General features: G+C 62.9%; 2 protein-coding genes across 2 annotated transcripts in view; both read right to left on the reverse strand.

The window, feature by feature from the left end:
• Positions 1-134, reverse strand: part of LOC104303689 (keratin, type II cytoskeletal 6A) — an 11,780-nt gene extending 11,646 nt beyond the window's left edge. Inside the window, exon 1 of the mRNA XM_054177347.1 lies at positions 118-134. Within this exon, the coding sequence (XP_054033322.1) occupies positions 118-134 (17 nt within the window). The remainder of the gene's footprint in view (positions 1-117) is intronic.
• A 450-nt stretch (positions 135-584) lies between these two features.
• On the reverse strand, positions 585-9,495 carry LOC128899128 (keratin, type II cytoskeletal 5-like). Its single transcript, XM_054177399.1, has 7 exons — positions 8,800-9,495; positions 5,975-6,195; positions 4,203-4,263; positions 3,655-3,750; positions 3,384-3,548; positions 1,580-1,705; positions 585-809 (listed from the first exon to the last, which is right to left on the reverse strand). Exons 1-7 carry the CDS (start codon positions 9,493-9,495, stop codon positions 585-587), a joined length of 1,590 nt encoding a protein of 529 aa, XP_054033374.1.
• Between the last annotated feature and the right edge of the window lie 7,921 nt (positions 9,496-17,416).

The following is a 17,416-nucleotide window of genomic DNA, read 5'->3' on the forward strand; positions in this document are numbered from 1 at the left end:
ACCCAGGGCAGGGCTGGGACCCAGGGCAGGGCTGGGACCCATGGCAGGGCTGGGACCCAGGGCTGGGATCAGGGCTGGAACCCAGGGCAGGGCTAAGTGTCACAGCAGGGCTGGTACCCAGGGCTGGGACCCATGGCAGGGCTGGGACCCAGGGCAGGGCTGGGACCAGGGCTGGGACCTGTGGCAGGGCTGGGACGCAGGGCAGGGACATAGGGCAGGGCTGGGACCCAAGGCAGGGCTGGGACCAGGGCTGGGACCCAACTTTGCCCCCTGTGAAGCCACTGATGGTGCTGGAGGGGTCTGAACATCTTCCTTGGGGCCAACCCTCCCTTTAACCCAGGCTGCCCCCAGCCTCTGCCCCCAGTGGGCCCAGAGCAAGACAAGCCCCACGATACTTACAGTAGCTGATGGGGTTGAGTCCCTCTCCACTCAGCCTGTTGGAGGGCAGAGGAAAGGGGAGGTCAGAGCAGCAGGAAGGAGGTGGGCAGGGGGAGAAGGAGGTGGGCAGGGGGAGAAGGAGGTGGGCAGGGGGAGCAGCAGCTGGCAGGGGCATGGGGACAGCGCTGCAGGGCTTCTGCTTGGCCTCACCTGCTCTCCTCCCCCTCCAGCAGCTTCCTGTAGGTTGCAATCTCGATGTCCAGGGCCAGCTTGACATTCATCAGCTCCTGGTACTCCCTCAGCTGCCTGGCCATGTCAGCTTTGGCTTTCTGCAGGGCATCCTCCAGCTCAATCATCTTGGCCTTGGCATCCTTGAGGGCCAGCTCCCCGCGCTCCTCCGAGTCGCTGATGGCAGTCTGGAGGGTGGCACACTGCAAGGGGAGGGGTTGGGGGGTCCTGAGAGCTGCTTCTCTTCGTGGGGAAGAGCCCCCCAAGGAAGAAAACCACTCTGCTTGGTGCACCCAAGGGCATTCACCCACAGCTAACCCTGCTGCAAGCCACAGCTGGCAGCCTGGGGGCAGCCCTGGGCTCCTCAGAGCCAGGAGGACTTTGAGGCCAGGGAAGGGCAAGGGAGCTGGGGAAGGGGCAGGGGGAGAGGGCTGGGGAGGAGCAGCTGAGGGAGCTGGGGGGGTTGAGGCTGGAGGAGAGGAGGCTGAGGGGAGACCTCCTGGCTCCCTGCAAGTGCCTGAGAGGAGGCTGGAGCTGGGGGGGGTTGGGCTCTTGGGCGAAAGGCCAAGGGTCAGGACAAGAGATGACCTCAGGCTGCCCCAGGGCAGGCTCAGGTTGGCCCTGAGGAACAATTTCTGCCCTGCAGAATGGTCAGGGCCTGGCCCAGGCAGGTGGTGGTGAAGTCCCCATGCCTGGAGGTGCTCCAGACCCCTGTGGCCATGGCCTGGTGGCCATGGTGGGCTTGGGTTGGGTAGCTGCTTGGCCTGGATGATCTGAGAGTCCTTCTCCAACCCAACCAATTCCCTGACCCTAAGGAGCTGCAGCCTGGCCACGGCGCTGGGGACCTGCTCGGGAGGGAGCCCAGCGCCGTGAGCAGCCTGGCAGCCGAAGCCTGTGAGCAGCAAAGCAGAGCTGGGGGGTGGGCTGAGAGGCCAGAGCAGGGCTCCCTGGGCCCTCCCTGGGCCCTCCCTACCTGGTTCCTGGCGTTCTCGATCTCGGAGCGCAGCCTCTGGATCAGGCGACTGAGCTCCGAGATCTCCCCCTTGGTGCTGCGGAGGTCGTCCCCGTGCCTGCCCGCCGTGGCCTGCAGCTCCTCGAACTGAGGGGGGCAGAGGGCAAAGGCTCAGCCACAGCCAGCTGGCTGGGACCTCCAAAGCTCATCGAGTCCCCCCCCCCCAGCAGTGCCTTGGAAGGTTTCCCTGCCCAGGATGGGGAAGGCTTGGAACCAGATGACCCTGAAGGGCCCTCCCAGCCCAAAGCGCTGGAGGATGCTGTGGCTTGTGCTGGCCTGCAGCCCCAGCTGCTGCTTGCTGGCCAGCAGCATGCTCAGAGGGATCTGGGACATCCAGCTGGCTGTGGGGCAGGCTGTGGAGGGACTCTGCCTGGGCTTCAGCAAGGCCTTTGCCACCCTCCCCCACAGCAAGCTCCTGGCCAAGCTCTCAGCCCCTGGCTGGGACAGCAGCTCTCTGAGCTGGGCTAGGAGCTGGCTGGAGGCTGAGCCCAGAGGGGGGTGGTGAATGGTGCCACAGCCAGCTGGCAGCCAGGCACCAGGGGTGTCCCCCCCAGGGAGCAGTGCTGGGCCCCCCCAAATCCTGATCAATATCTTCATTGATGATCTGGAGGAGGGGATGGAGTCCATCAGCAGTGAGCTTGCAGAGGGCACCAAGCTGGGGGCAGGAGTGGAGCTGGGGGAGGGTAGCAGAGCTCTGCAGAGAGACCTGGACAGGCTGGGCAGAGCCCAACAGGATGGCACTGAGCAGGGCCCAGGGCCAGGGGCTGCACTTTGGCCACAGCAACCCCAGGCAGTGCTGCAGGCTGGGGGCAGAGGGGCTGAGAGCAGCCAGGCAGAGAGGGAGCTGGGGGGAGTGGGGGAGAGCAGCTGAACAGGAGCCAGCAGTGTGGCCAGGGGGCCAAGAAGGCCAAGGCTATCCTGGGCTGTGTCAGGAGCAGTGTGGCCAGCAGGAGCAGGGAGCTCATCCTGCCCTGTGCTCAGCACTGCTGAGGCCACCCCTGGAGTCCTGTGTCCAGAGAAGGGCAATGAGGCTGGGGAGGGGTCTGGGGCACAGGGCTGGGGAGGGGGCTGGGGCACAGGGCTGGGGAGGGGGCTGGGGCACAGCCCTGTGAGGAGAGGCTGAGGGAGCTGGGGTTGCTTAGCCTGCAGAAGAGGAGGCTCAGGGGAGACCTTCTTGCTCTCTCCAACTCCCTGCAGGGAGGTTGTAGCCGGCTGGGGGTTGGGCTCTTCTCTCTAGCAACCAGCCCCAGAACAAGAGGACACAGTCTCAAGCTGTGCCAGGGGAGGTTTGGGCTGGAGGTGAGGAGAAAGTTCTTCCCAGACAGAGAGATTGGCCCTGGGGATGTGCTGCCCAGGGAGGTGGTGGAGTCCCCATCCCTGGAGCTGTTTAGGAAGAGCCTGGATGAGGCCCTTGGTGCCATGGTTGAGTTGATTGGATGGTGCTGGGTGAGAGGTTGGACTTGGTGATCTCAAAGGATCTTTTCCAACCTGGTTAATTCTATTCTATTCTATTCTATTCTATTCTATTCTATTCTATTCTATTCTATTCTATCCTATCCTATCCTATCCTATCCTATTCCATTCCATTCCATTCTATTCTGTCCCATCCCATCCCATCCCATCCCATCCCATCCCATCCCATCCCATCCCATCCCATCCCATCCCATCCCATCCCACTCCACTCCACTCCACTCCACTCCACTCCACTCCACCCACCCTGAGGTGTCCCAGGGGTGCTCCTGGGGCCCTGCAGGGATCTGCTCACCTTGGTTTGGTACCAGGCCTCGGCCTCAGCCCTGCTCCTGTTGGCGATGTCCTCGTACTGAGCTTTGACCTCGGCGATGATGCTGCTGAGGTCCAGCTCCCGGTTGTTGTCCATGGAGAGGATGACAGCAGTGTCTGACACCTGGGCACTGAGCTGAGCCAGCTCCTGCAAGCAAGCACCAGCCAGGTCCCAGCCAGCTCCACCTCCCTCCGCAGCCAGGGGTCTCCGGCCGGGGGGAGAGAGCAGAGCTGGGGGCGGGGGGAGCCTGTACCGCGTCGTAGAGGGCTCGGAGGAAGCTGAGCTCGTCGGTCAGGGCATCCACCTTGGCCTCCAGCTCCACCTTGCTCATGTAGGCAGCGTCCACGTCCTGCAGGGGAGCCAGCAGGGCGACGGCTGCAGCACCTGGGCCCCCCGAGGGAAGAGCCTGGAGGGGGAGGGCGCTCCTCCCGCGGCTGCAGCGCCGCTGCCCGGCTCAGCCGGAGCTCCGCTCCGCACATCCCGCCAGGAGGGCACCAGGAGGAGGTCTCTTGGCCAGGGATCTCTGAGAGGGGGTGGGGAGGGAGGTGGAGGCCACTTGGCCTCGCTGCTGGGGCTCCTGGCACCATGGAGCACCCTTGGCGTGTGTTGTGCTGGGGGACAAGGACTCACTCCCATCCCCCAAGCTCCTCCATTCCTTTCCCTCCCCCCACACCACCCTCCAGATGACAGCTCCTAAGGGGTGAAGGTGCAGCTCCATGGGACCCCCAACCCTTCAGGGCATTCCCAGGCTGTGGAATGGTCAGGGCCAGGGTTAGCTCAGCACCTCCTGTCTCAGCCTACCTTCTTCAGCACCACAAACTCGTTCTCCGCTGCCGTGCGCCGGTTGATTTCCTCCTCGTACCTGCAGGGACAGGGGGAAGGAGCTGCTGGGTCACAGCTCCTACAGGCAGGCTCCAGGGCTGTCTAGGCTGGGGATGGTCCTTCCACATGCACCAGCTCCTGGCTGTGACAATCCCACTTCTCACAGGGCTGCAATGACAGCTTGAGGCAAGGCAGGGGCGACAAGGAGGAGGAAGCTGCTTGGGCCTCACAGTGCCCTGGCATGGCTCAGGCTGGAAGGGAGCTCAGAGCTCAGCCACTTCCAACCTCCCCACCCTGCCCAGGGACTGCTCTCAGCCAGGCTCAGCTGCTCAGGGCCTCATCCAGCCTGGCCCTCAGCACCCCCAGGCAGGAGGCAGCCACAGCCTCCCTGGGCAGCCTGGGCCAGGCTCTCAGCAGCCTCCTGCTGCAGAGCTTCTCCCTCAGCTCCACTCCAACCCTGCTCTGCCTCAGCTCCAAACCCTTCCCCCTGGGGCTGGCTCCAGCCCCCCTCAGCCAAAGTCTCTCTGCAGCCTTCTTGCAGGATCCCTTCAGGCAGCTCTGAGGTGCCCCTGGAGCCTTCTCCCCTCTGGGCTGCACAGCCCCAGCTCCCTCAGCCTGTGCTCCCAGCAGAGCTGCTCCAGCCCTTGGCTCATCCTTGTGGCCTCCTCTGGCCTACCTCCAGCAGCTCTGTGTCCTTCTCCTGCTGGGGACAGCAGAGCTGGAGGCATCTTAGATGATTTTCCTTCCCAAGTACCATCACAAGCTGCCCATGGCAGGAGGGGTTGGAACTGGATGAGCCTTGAGGTCCCTTCCAAGCCTGACCATTCTATAGCTGTTTGCTTTCCATCTGAGGGAGTTCAACCCTCCTGCCTACCGCTGAGCTCAGCCATTTCCACCCAGTTTCAGGCCAGGGCTCCTGGCTGCCCTGCAGCAGGCACTCACTTGTTCTCTGGGTCACTCCCAGAGCAGGAAGGGCTCAACACAAGAGGAGGCTTCTGAGCTTGAAGGGCTTAGAAGGGAACTTCTAAGTTTGAAAGATGTGGAAGGGAACTTCTAAGCCTGAAGGACCCAGGAGGAGACTTCTGAGCTTGAAGGACTTGGAAGGGAACTTCTAAGCCTGAAGGAGCTAGAAGGAGACTTCTGAGCTTGAAAGATGTGGAAGGGAACTTCTAAGCCTGAAAGACCCAGAAGGAGACTTCTGAGCTTGAAAGATGTGGAAGGGAACTTCTAAGCCTGAAAGACCCAGAAGGAGACTTCTGAGCTTGAAAGATGTGGAAGGGAACTTCTAAGCCTGAAGGAGCTAGAAGGAGACTTCTAAGCTTGAAGGACTTGGAAGGGAACTTCTAAGCCTGAAGGACCCAGAAGGAGACTTCTGAGCTTGAAGGACTTGGAAGGGAACTTCTAAGCCTGAAGGACCCAGAAGGAGACTTCTGAGCTTGAAAGATGTGGAAGGGAACTTCTAAGCCTGAAGGACCCAGAAGGAGACTTCTGAGCTTGAAGGACTTGGAAGGGAACTTCTAAGCCTGAAGGACCCAGAAGGAGACTTCTGAGCTTGAAAGATGTGGAAGGGAACTTCTAAGCCTGAAGGACCCAGAAGGAGACTTCTGAGCTTGAAGGACTTGGAAGGGAACTTCTAAGTTTGAAGGCTTTGGATGTCAGGAAGAAGTTCTCACCCAGGAGGGTGGTGAGGCACTGGAGCACTGAGCTCAGCCATCCTCAGCCCCTGGCTGTGCTGCTGGCAGGGCACTCACTTGTTCTTGAAGTCCTCCACCAGGTCCTGCATGTTCTTGAGCTCGCCGTCCATGCGTCCCCGCTCGCTCAGCAGGTTGCCCAGCTGCCTCCTCAGGTTGCTGATGTAAGCCTCGAAGAGGGGGTCCAGGCTGCTCTTGCCTGCGGTGTTCTTCTGCCCCTGCTCCTGCAGCAGGGTCCATTTGGTCTCCAGCACTTTGTTCTGCTGCTCCAGGAAGCGAACCTGAGCCGTGGGAGGCAGAAGAGGCTCAGCAGGAGCTCACAGAGCCATAGGAACCAAGCAGGCTGGAAAAGACCTCAGAGCTCAGCAAGTCCAAGCTGTCACCCAGCAGCTCCTGACTGACCAAACCAGGGCTCCAAGTGCCACGTCCAAGCCTTCCCTGAACGCCTCCAGGGATGGGGACTCCACCACCTCCCTGGGCAGCACATCCCCAGGGCCAATCTCTCTTGCTGGGAAGAGCTTTCTCCTCACCTCCAGCCTAAACCTCCCCTGGCACAGCTTGAGACTGTGTCCTCTTGTTCTGGGGCTGGGTGCCTGGGAGAAGAGCCCAACCCCCAGCTGGCTGCAACCTCCCTTCAGGGAGTTGCAGAGAGCAATGAGGTCTCCCCTGAGCCTCCTCCTCTGCAGGCTAAGCAACCCCAGCTCCCTCAGCCTCTCCTCACAGGGCTGTGCCCCAGACCCCTCCCCAGCTCTGTTGCCCTTCTCTGGCCAGGTTCAAGCCTCTCAATGTCCTTCCTACCCTGAGGAGCCCAGAGCTGGACACAGGACTCCAGCTGTGGCCTCAGCAGTGCTGAGCACAGGGCAGGATGAGCTCCCTGCTCCTGCTGGCCACACTGCTCCTGACCCAGCTCAGGCTGCCCTTGGCCTTCTTGGCCCCCTGGGCACACTGCTGGCTCCTGTTCAGACAGCTGTCAATCAGCACCCCCAGCTCCCTCTCTGCCTGGCTGCTCTCAGCCCCTCTGCCCCCAGCCTGCAGCACTGCCTGGGGTTGCTGTGGCCAAAGTGCAGCCCCTGGCACTGGGCCCTGCTCAGTGCCATCCTGTTGGGCTCTGCCCAGCCTGCCCAGCCTGGCAGAGCTCTGCTACCCTCCACCAGCTCCACTCCTGCCCCCAGCTTGGTGCCCTCTGCAAGCTCCCTGCTGATGGACTCCATCCCCTCCTCCAGATCATCAATGAAGATACTGATCAGGATTTGGGGGGGCCCAGCACTGCTCCCTGGGGGGGACACCCCTGGTGCCTGGCTGCCAGCTGCCTGTGGCACCATTCACCACCCCCCTCTGGGCTCAGCCTCCAGCCAGCTCCTAGCCCAGCTCAGAGAGCTGCTGTCCCAGCCAGGGGCTGAGAGCTTGGCCAGGAGCTTGCTGTGGGGGAGGGTGGCAAAGGCCTTGCTGAAGCCCAGGCAGAGTCCCTCCACAGCCTGCCCCACAGCCAGCTGGATGTCCCAGATCCCTCTGAGCATGCTGCTGGCCAGCAAGCAGCAGCTGGGGCTGCAGGCCAGCACAAGCCACAGCATCCTCCAGGGCTTTGGGCTGGGAGGGCCCTTCAGGGTCATCTGGTTCCAAGCCTTCCCCATCCTGGGCAGGGAAACCTTCCAAGGCACTGCCAGGGGGGGTTGGGGGTTGGACTCGATGAGCTTTGGAGGTCCCATCCCAGGCCAAACCATTCTGGGGTTCCATGGGCCCAAGGGAATCCCAAATCAATGCAGCTGTGGATATGCTCCAGGCTGCCCAGGGCTGTGCCAGCTTCAGCCAGAAGCTGTCCTCAGTGGAGAGCTCTCTGCAGGAGGCAAGGCAGCAAGGCAGTGAGCAGTGCTCAGGGGATGTGTGCTCAGCTCCTCCACCTCCTGCCTTCTTCACCACCCTTTGGCTTTGCTCTCTCTGACAGAGATCTTGAGCTGCCTTCACTAAAGGCTCTGGAGAGCATCCAGTCCATGCCCCCCTGCCTAAGCAGGGGCACCCAGGGCAGGCCACCCAGGAACTCATCCAGGGGGGGTTGGAAGCTCTCCACCCCAGGAGACTCCATAACCTCCCTGGGCAGCCTGCTCCAGGCCTCCAGCAGCCTCACACCAAACAACCTTCTCCTCCTGCTCAGCTGCAGCCTCCTGGGCTCCAGCTTCTACCCATTGCCCCTTGGCCTAGCACAGAGCACCACTGAGCAGGGCCTGGCCCCTGCCTCTCACCCCCCACCCACCCCTCAGATGTTCATAGACATTGCTAAGGTCCCCTCTCAGCCTTCTCCTCCCCAGGCTCCACAGCCCCAGGGCTCTCAGCCTTCCCTGCTCACACAATGCTTCAGTCCCTTCAGCATCCTCATCACCTCTGTTGGTCTCTCTTCCCTGTCCTTCTCCAGCTGGGGAGCCCAGAACTGGACAGAGGTTTCCAGCCCTGTGGTCCCACCAGGGCAGGGCAGAGTGGGAAGAGAACCTCCCTAGACCTGCTGGGCCCTAGAGCTTCCTGACATTCACCCAGGCAAAAGCCAAGGAGGGGCTGAAGCCAACCAAAGGACTTCAGCTGGCAGAGGGGAAGGCAAGAAGGTCTAAGACAGCTGCTGAGATCACCCACAGAGGGCTGGGGCAAGGCCCTGGGGCTGCCTGGCTCCAGGGGAGCTGATTTCTTCCCTTTCTCAGGCACAGAACCTGGCTCTAAGCCTCTCCTTGTCAGCTTCCAGCCGAGCTTGCTGCCTGCAGTGCCTGCAGAGCGCTGGGTTTGGATGAAGACCTGCAGGCAGCAGCCAGGCAGCAGCTGGCAGCAGCTGGCAGAGCTGGGCAGGGCTCTTGCTGCCTCTCTGAACCGGGGGGGTCCCAGAGCACCTGGGGCAGGCTCCTCACCTTGTCAATGAAGGAGGCAAACTTGTTGTTGAGGCTCTTGATCTGCTCCTTCTCATCCTTCCGCACCTGCTGGATGCTTGGATCGATCTCCAGGTTGAGTGGGGCCAGGAGGCTCTGGTTGACGGTCACCTCTTGGATGGTACCAACCCCGTGGGGGCTGCCCCCAAGCCCTGCCGGGCTCCTGCTGGCGCTCAGCCCCCCGCCGAAGCCTCCCAGCCCCCCGAAGCCAAAGCCTGCGCCGCCGCCGGGGCCGCTGCCGAAGCCGAGCCCCCCGGCGCCTCCACCGAAGCCGAGCCCCCCAGCACCTCCACCACCCAGACCGAGCCCCCCAGCACCTCCACCACCCAGACCGAGCCCGAGGGTGCCGGCAGCTCCCCCCGCGCCGATCCCGCAGCCGCCACCTCCCGCTCCCAGCCCGGAGGCGGCTCCGCTCCCGAAGGCGGCGCGGAAGCTGCTGCCCACCCCGAAGGATATCCTCTTGCTGCCCCCGAGGTTGTAGAGGCTCCTGCTGCCGAAGCCACCCCCGGCACCACCACCACCTCCTCCTCCCGCGATGAGCCTCCCGAAGCCGCCCCCGGCCCGCGCCACGGTCAGGGAGCTGAAGCCAGCCCTGCTGCCGCCGGGGCCGACGGCCGAGGCGGTGCTGTAGGACCTGCCCCCGGCCCCTGCCCGCACGCTGAAGCTTTGCCTGCTCATGGCGGCAGGAGCTCGGAGCCCGGCACCGGGGAGAGGCGGCGAGCAGAGGGTGCAGCTCGCTGCTGGCAGGCAGCTGGGGAGGCCCTTTTTATCCCCCCTGCAGAGCTGGGCTTGGCTGCGTGGAAGTCCAGCGATCAATTCGGTGCCCTGATGGTTTTGACGTGCCGGGCAGGCAGCTGTCCGCCCGGGACTCCGTTACACCCTGACGGCCCTGGGGCACACCTCGGGGAGCTGGGGAGGATCTGCTCGGCTGGAAGGGTTATCTAATGCCTGGGCAGGGGCAGCTCAGCCTCCCAGGGCCTTGCAGAGCACAAGAGGAGAAAGGGGAAAGGAGAAGGTGCTGCTCCAGTGCCAGGGAGAGGATGCAGTGATGCTCCCCGGGGAGCAGGGCTGGGGCCAGGCAGGGAGCTGGGTGAGGAGCAGCGTGGGCCCGCGGCTGATGGCACCGAACTGGGAGGAGTGGCTGACAGCCCTCAGGCTGAGCTGAGCCACTCCGGGGGGAGCTGGGCAGGCTGCAGGGGGACCTCGGGAGGGTCAGCAAGGACAAGGGCAGGGCCCTGCAGCTGGGGAGGATCAACCCCCTGCACCAGGGAGGCAGCTCCGTGGAGAAGGACCTGGGAGTCCTGCTGGACAAGGATCTCCCCATGGCACAGCAACCTGCCCTGGTGGCCAGGAAGGCTGCAAGGGGCTCCTGGGGGCAGCCAGAGGAGTGTGGCCAGCAGGGCAAAGGAGGTTCTGCTGCCCCTCTGCTCTGCCCTGCTGTGACCACAGCTGGAGGCCTGGGGCCAGTTCTGGGCTCCCCAGTTCAAGAGGGACAAGGAAGTGCTGGAGAGAGTCCAGGGGAGGCTGTGAGGATGCTGAAGGGACTGAAACCTCTCTGTGAGGACCAAAGGCTGGGAGCCCTTGGGCTGAGAGCCTGGAGCACAGCAGCCCCAGAGGGGAGCTGAGCAATGCCTACAAATATCAGCAGGGACCCCTCCCCCCAGCCCAGGCTGCTCAGGGCCTCATCCAGCCTGGACCTCAGCACCCCCAGGCAGGAGGCAGCCACAGCCTCCCTGGGCAGCCTGTGCCAGGCTCTCCCCAGCCTCACTTCCTCCTCTCCCCTCTCAATCTCTCCTCTCCCAGCTCCAATCCATCTCCCCTCACCCTGCCCCTCCCAGCCCTCATCCCAAGTCCCTGCCCAGCTCTCCTGGAGCCTCTTCAGCTCCTGGCAGCTGCTCTGAGCTCTCCCTGCAGCCTTCTCTTCTCCAGGCTCCACAGCCCCAAGCCTCCCAGCCTGGCCCCACAGGGGAGGCTCTGCAGCCTCTGCTGCTCTTGGTGGCCTCCTCTGGAGCCTCTCCAGCAGCTCCAGGTCCTCCCTGTGCTGGGGGTCCCAGGGCTGGGGGCAGTGCTGCAGGGGAGGTCTGAGCTGAGCAGAGCAGAGCAGAGGGGCAGGACCCCCTCCCTGTGCTGCTGTGGTCAGTGACTCTTCAGCCTGATCCCAGAGAGGTTTCCAGGCCAGGGGCAGGGCTTGTGGAGAACACTTTGCCCAGCTCCTTGCAGCAAGGTCCTTTGCAAGCTGCCACAGAGATGCAGCCAGCCTTGAGCTCCCTGCTCTGCCCCAGCCTTGAGCTCCCTGCTCTGCCCCAGCCTTGAGCTCCCTGCTCTGCTCCAGCCTTGAGCTCCCTGCTCTGCCCCAGCCTTGAGCTCCCTGCTCTGCCCCAGCCTTGAGCTCCCTGCTCTGCCCAGCTGTGGTTTCTTCTCAAGGTCCTTTGAACCTTCCCATCCCCAGATGCTGCCAACAGCAAAGGGCTCAGCAGCAGCAGCAGCTCTCCCACAGACTCTCCTCAGTTTATTTCCTGGAGTCTTTGGGCACTGGGGGGGGGGTGGGAAGCAAATTCAGCAGGGTGTGGTGACAATTTCTGGCACCTCAGACGTTGTGGATTTGAAACATTCAGAGCATTTTGGGTTGCTTTCAGCCTGTGCTGTCCTGGTGCCTTTGCCCTTGCTGTGTGCATGACTGCAGCTCAACCACGTTTGCAGGGCAGGACTCTGCCTGCCCTTCAGAATGCCTTCATCTGCCCCAGAGCCACTCAGGAGGAGCCAAAGCCCCACTGGCATCCTCTGGAAGGCAAAACTGAAGCAGGTGGTTTGTGTTCCACCGAAGGCAGGAGAGCAAAGAGCTGATTGTCCCTGGCAGGCACTGCCAGGCAGGCTCAGACTGCAGAGTTGGGTTGCTGAGAGGGGAGAGTTGGGAGGTGGAGAGTTGGGAGATGGAGAGGGGAGAGTTGGGAGGTTGAGAGGTGGAGAGAGGAGAGTTGGAAGGTGGAGAGAGGAAAGTTGGGAGGTGGAGAGGGGAGAGTTGGGAGGTTGAGAGTTGGAGAGGGGAGAGTAGGGAGGTGGAGAGGGGAGAGTAGGGAGGCTGAGAGTGCAGAGTTGGGAGGCTGAGAGTGCAGAGCTGTGTGGCTGAGCCTTCTCCCCTCTGGGCTGCACAGCCCCAGCTCCCTCAGCCTGTGCTCCCAGCAGAGCTGCTCCAGCCCTGGCAGCCTCTCTGTGGCCTCCCCTGGGCTCCCCCCAGCAGCTCTGTGGCCTCCTGCTGCTGGGGACAGCAGAGCTGGAGGCAGGGTTGGAGGTTGGCTGCCAGCAGGGCAGAGCCCATGGGCAGGATCCCCCCTGCTGCCCACCCTGCTCTGCCTGCAGCCAGCTCAGGGTTGGCTTCTGGGCTGCCTGAGGGCACTGCTGGCTCCTGGGGAGCTTCTCAGCAGCCAACAGAGCTGCTCTCAACCCAAAGAGCTTTGCTTCTCCTTGGAGAAAACGCTGAGCTGAACCTGCCTGGGATGTGCCTTGGAGCTGACTCCTCAGCATCTCCTGCCTGGGTGCTTTGCATGGGACTCCCAGCCCGGGTGGGATGGGAACAGGAGGCTTTGTCTTCATGCTTGCCCGACCCCAGCCGAGGCAGCTGGGTCCTGAAGCTGCCAAACGAGTTCAGATCAGCTGGGAGAGCTGAGTGGAGGTAATGGGATTAAAGGTGGGGCTGCCCAGAAGAAAAGAGGGCAGCTGGCAGCTCAGGCTCCCACACTCCTCTGCCTCCAGCCCACTGTCCCCCAGGTATTCAGAGCCTGGCTGAGACCTGCACCAGCTCCTTCCTGCTCCACTCTGGAGGAGGAGGAGGAGATGAGGGCTGTGAGCTCCATCCCCAGGGCCAGGTGTGGCCCTCTCAGCTTGGATCAGCTAAGCTTTGACCGAGGGACACCTCCAGGGTGCCACCGAGCTCCCAGCTGCCCCCCAGCAGCTCCTGACCTTGTTTTGCTCTGCAGAGGAGCCTGCTCCACATCAGCATCTTCAAGCAAGGCTGCAGCAAGCTGGAGTGTTGCAATCCTTGGGGTTGAGAAGGGCAGGGATGATGAAAGGGATTCTGCCCGGGGTGGCAGGAGCTGCTGGGCTGCTTTGCTACCCTGAGGAGCTGGCTGCTGCCCTTTGGTGTGCAGGGAGGGGATCAGCATAAGTCATGAGCTGCTGAGGCTCTGGAGGCTTCTTGGTTGGGTGTTCCTGCTCCTTATTTCCATAGAAATGAAGTTGCAGGGCTGGGCTGGGGCAGGAGAGAGGCAGATGACCATTTTGAAAGCCATAACCTCTTCAGCTGGAGGAGTTTTCACCTTCTGGGCCATGGGGCTCCCCTCCCCCCACCCCTGCCCCCAGCCCAGAAGCAGAGCCCTGCAGGTCTGGGCAGCCTGAAGCCACCAAGGCTCAGCCTCTGTGCTGGGAGGGAAGCAGAGGCAGAGGCTCAAGCAGTGCTGGGTCCCCTTTGCTTCAACATCTTCATCAGTGACCTGGGGCAGGGGATTGAGAGGACCCTCAGCAAGCTGCCTGATGATACAGAACTGGGGAGGGGGTTGGCTGCCCCCTGCCCCAGGCTCTGCTGGACAGGCTGGGAGCTGGGGGAAGGCAAACCTCAGGAAGGACAAGGGCAGAGTCCTGCCCCTGGGGAGGAACAACAGCAGGCACCAGGATGGGTTGGAGGCTGCCCTGCTGGAGAGCAGCTCCACACAGAGAGACCTTGGAGTGCTGGGGGGCAGCAGGTCCTCCATGGGCAGCAATGTGCCCTGGGGGCCAAGAGAGCCAATGGGGTCCTGGCAGGGCTGGGGAGGGTCTCCTGCCCTCTGCTCTGCCCTGCTGAGCACACAGCTCCAATCCTGTGCCCACTTTGGGGCTCCCCAGTTCAGGAGAGACAGAGACCTGCTGGGGAGAGTCCAAGGGAGAGCCAGGAGGGTGGTGAAGGGACCTGAGCATCAACCCTGTGGAGGGAGACTGAGAGCCCTGGGAGAGGGAGAGAGAGGGAGAGGAGAGGGAGAGGGGGAGGAGAGGGAGAGGAGGGGAGAGGGAGGGGAGAGGAGAGGGAGAGGAGAGGGAGAGGAGGGGAGAGGAGAGGAGGGGAGGGTTGGGTTGCAGGGATGCAGCCTGCTGCCTGCATCCTGGGGGGGTGATGCCAGGCTGAGCCTGGCAGGATGCTTGAGCTCCTCCTCCAGCCCTGGAGAGGTTGGGGCAGCCAAGCCATGAGTCAGCAGCAGAGGCCAGGAAGCAGAGTGGGATGAGAGGGAAGAAATTCCAGCTCCTGGCCCTTGGAGAAGCTTTCATGGGGCAGAGCAACCTGCCCACAGCCTCTGCTGCTCCAGACTGGGGGAGGAGAGACAGATTCCTCCCAAGGGCAGTGCAGGGGAAGGTGTCTCAGGGGCCTGTGGCTGCGCCCAGACAAGCTGTGGCAGGGCTGGCTGCTTCTCCTGGCATCCAGCTGTGCATCCAGCTGTGATGGGTGCCAGCCTGCCAAGCCCTTCCCAGCCATACAGAGACCTTCCAGTGGGAAATCCAGACCTCCCCTGGTCCAGTCTGAACCTCCCCTGGCCCAGCTTGAACCTCTGCTGGTCCAGCTTGATCCTCTCCTGGTCCATCTTGATCCTCCCCTGGTCCAGTCTGAACCTCCCCTGGTCCAACCTGAACCTCTCCTGCTCCACCTTGATCCTCTCCTGGTCCAACTTGAACCTCTCCTGGTCCAGCCTGACCCTCTCCTGCTCCACCTTGAATCTTCCCTGGTCCAGCCTGAACCTCTCCTGGTCCACCCTGAACCTCCCCTGCTCCAATCTGAACCTCCTAAGGTCCGCCCTGGCCCTCCCCTGCTCCAAGCTGAACCTCCTAAGGTCCACCCTGGCCCTCCCCTGCTCCAAGCTGAACCTCCCCTGCTCCAGCCTGAGGCTGTGCTGGATGGGGCAGGCCAGGCACATCCTCCTGACTGCTCAGCCCCTGTGGTTTTGGGGGGGTGAGGCTTGGGAGCCCCCAGTGCTGGGCTTGGGGAAGGTCTCCTTTCCTCTTGCCCTCGTTTGGAAGCAACCTGCTCAGGTGAGAGGCTTCCAGGGGCAGGGCCCTGGGGTGCCTTTGGTGTGGCTGCTCCCTGGGCTGCTTCTCACTGAGTCCTTTCAACTGCTTCTCCTTCTTCTGCCTCCAGAGATCCCAGACAGCTCCTGAGAGATGCCCAGGGAGCTGCAGATCCCCTGCAGCACTTCAGCACCCTGCTTGGCTCCACCTTGCCAGACTTCCTCCTGGCCACAGGAGTCTGGGGCTGGAATGCAGCTATGCAAAGGTGCTTGGGGAAGGAGAGCAGACAGAGGCTCAGAACAAAGCCCCTGGGATCAAGCTCCACTTCTGGGGAGCTGCAGCCACACCCTGGGGAGGTTCAGGCTTGGGAAAACATCCCAGGATCCCAGCATGGAGGGGTTGGAAGGGACCTCTGGAGAGCATCCAGCCCAACCCCCCCACCCAGAGCAGGAGCACCCAGGGCAGGGCACCCAGCAACACAGCCAGGGGGGGTGGGAAGCTCTCCACAGCCTCTCTGGGCAGCCTGCTCCAGGCCTCCAGCAGCCTCACACCAAACAACCTTCTCCTCCTGCTCAGCTGCAGCCTCCTGGGCTCCACTTTGTGCCCCTTGGCCCTGGGCAGCACTCAGCAGAGCCTGGCCCCAGCCTCTTGCCCCCCTCAGACCTTTGTCAGCATTGCTCAGATCTCCTCTCAGCCTTCTCAGAGGAGATCCTGGAAGAGAGATTTGAGTTCAGGATTGCAGATCCCAGAGCCCCAGCATGGAGGGGCTGGAAGGGACCTCTGGAGCTCCCCCTGCCCCAGCAGGGCAGCCCCAGCAGCTTGCCCAGGGGCACAGTGCCCAGGGGGGGTTGGAAGCTCTCCGCAGCCTCTCTGGGCAGCCTGCTCCAGGCCTCCAGCAGCCTCACCCCAAGCTGCTTTCTCCTCCTGCCCTCCACTCTCTGCCCCTTGTCCCTTGACCTGGCCCTGGGCACCACTCAGCAGATGCCAGCCCCAGCCTCCTGCCCCCCCCCCAGCTCCTTCAGCTCTTGCTGAGCATTGCTCAGAGCCCCTCTGGGGCTGCTCTGCTGCAGGCTCTCAGCCCCAGGGCTCTCAGCCTCTGCTCCTCCCAGAGCTGCTCCAGGCCCCTCAGCAGCTTCCCAGCCTCCTCTGGCCTCTCTCCAGCCCTTCCCTGGCCCTCTGCAGCTGGGGAGCCCAGGGCTGGCCCCAGGCCTCCTCCAGCTGTGGCCTCCCTGGGGCAGAACAGAGGGGCAGCAGAGCAGAGGGGCAGCAGAGCCTCCCTTGCCCTGCTGGCCACATTCCCCTGGCTGCCCCCAGGACCCCTACCTGAACCACCTGCAAGGGGAGAAGGATCCAAAGCTGTGGCCTCCCTGGGGCAGAGCAGAGGGGCAGCAGAACCTCCCTTGCTCCCTGCTGGCCACACTCCCCTGGCTGCCCCCTGGAATTTGTGCTGTGGAGAGGTCAGGGGAAGGAAAGCCAAGGGCAGGAGGCAGAGGCATCGATTCTGCACAGAGTTTATTGAAGGTACAGCTGCAAGTTTGGAGCAAGCAAAGGACAACCACCTCTGTCCACTGACACTCTGCAAGCCTGGAGTCCACCTATCTGCTGCAGCCAGGGGGCCACCACCATGCATCTAAGGAGAGGAGGGCAAGGTGCTCGTGGTGTGGAGCTCAGCTCTGCTCTGCTCTGCCCTGCCAGCAGCTGGTGTGGAAAACTCAGCCCAAGGGGAGGGGGCATGGCCAGCCCCAACCTTCTCCTGAGCAGCACCGAGGGCCTCTGCTGCTCTCACTGCAGGAAGGGAAAGGACACAGCCTGCAGCTCCAGCCTGTGGCTTGCTTTCTCCTTCTGCAGCTGGCAGGAGCCAGGTTGGGTTCCTCATGCAAGAGCTGCAGAAGGAAACAACTCCCTGCTGCAGTGGGGCTCCAGCAGAGAAGGGGAGGCCTGGAGCAGCTTGTCCTGGGGGGGGTGTGGATGCCTGGGGGTGTTCAAGGCCAGCTTGGATGTGGCCTTGGGCTGGGGGGAAGGGTCCCTGCCCATGGCAGGGGGGTTGGAAGGGGATGGCCTTGAAGGTCCCTTCCAACCCAAACCATTCTATGACTGAAGAGCCAAGGAGGAGGCACTGGAGGTGCTCAGGGCCAGGCTGGATGTGGCCTTGAGCAACCTGGGCTGGGGGGAGTGGTCCCTGCCCATGGCAGGGGGGGGTTGGAACTGGCTGAGCTTTGAGCTCCCCTCCAACCCAGCCCCACTCCATGACTCTGTGGCTGAGGAGCTGAGCAGGAGCCAGCTCTGGACCATGGCTCTGAGCAACCTGCTCTGGTGGGAGGGGTCCCTGCCCACGGCAGGGGGGGTTGGAACTGGCTGAGCCTTGAGGTCCCTTCCAACCCTGAGAGTTCTATGATTGATTCTATGGGGGGCAGTTGTTGTGTGTGTCCCCCCAAGAAGGGCAGGCAGGAGAAGGAGGGAGGTTGATCATGCAAGGAGCTGTGGGCAGAGCAGCTGGAGCCAGGCTGTGTGGGGCTGTGCCGGCATGGTTGGGTGACCACCCGCCCCCCGGAGCTGGCAGGAGGAGGAGGGGGCA

Source organism: Dryobates pubescens, chromosome 40, assembly GCF_014839835.1.
Source record: "Dryobates pubescens isolate bDryPub1 chromosome 40, bDryPub1.pri, whole genome shotgun sequence".
NCBI classification, from domain to species: domain Eukaryota; kingdom Metazoa; phylum Chordata; class Aves; order Piciformes; family Picidae; genus Dryobates; species Dryobates pubescens.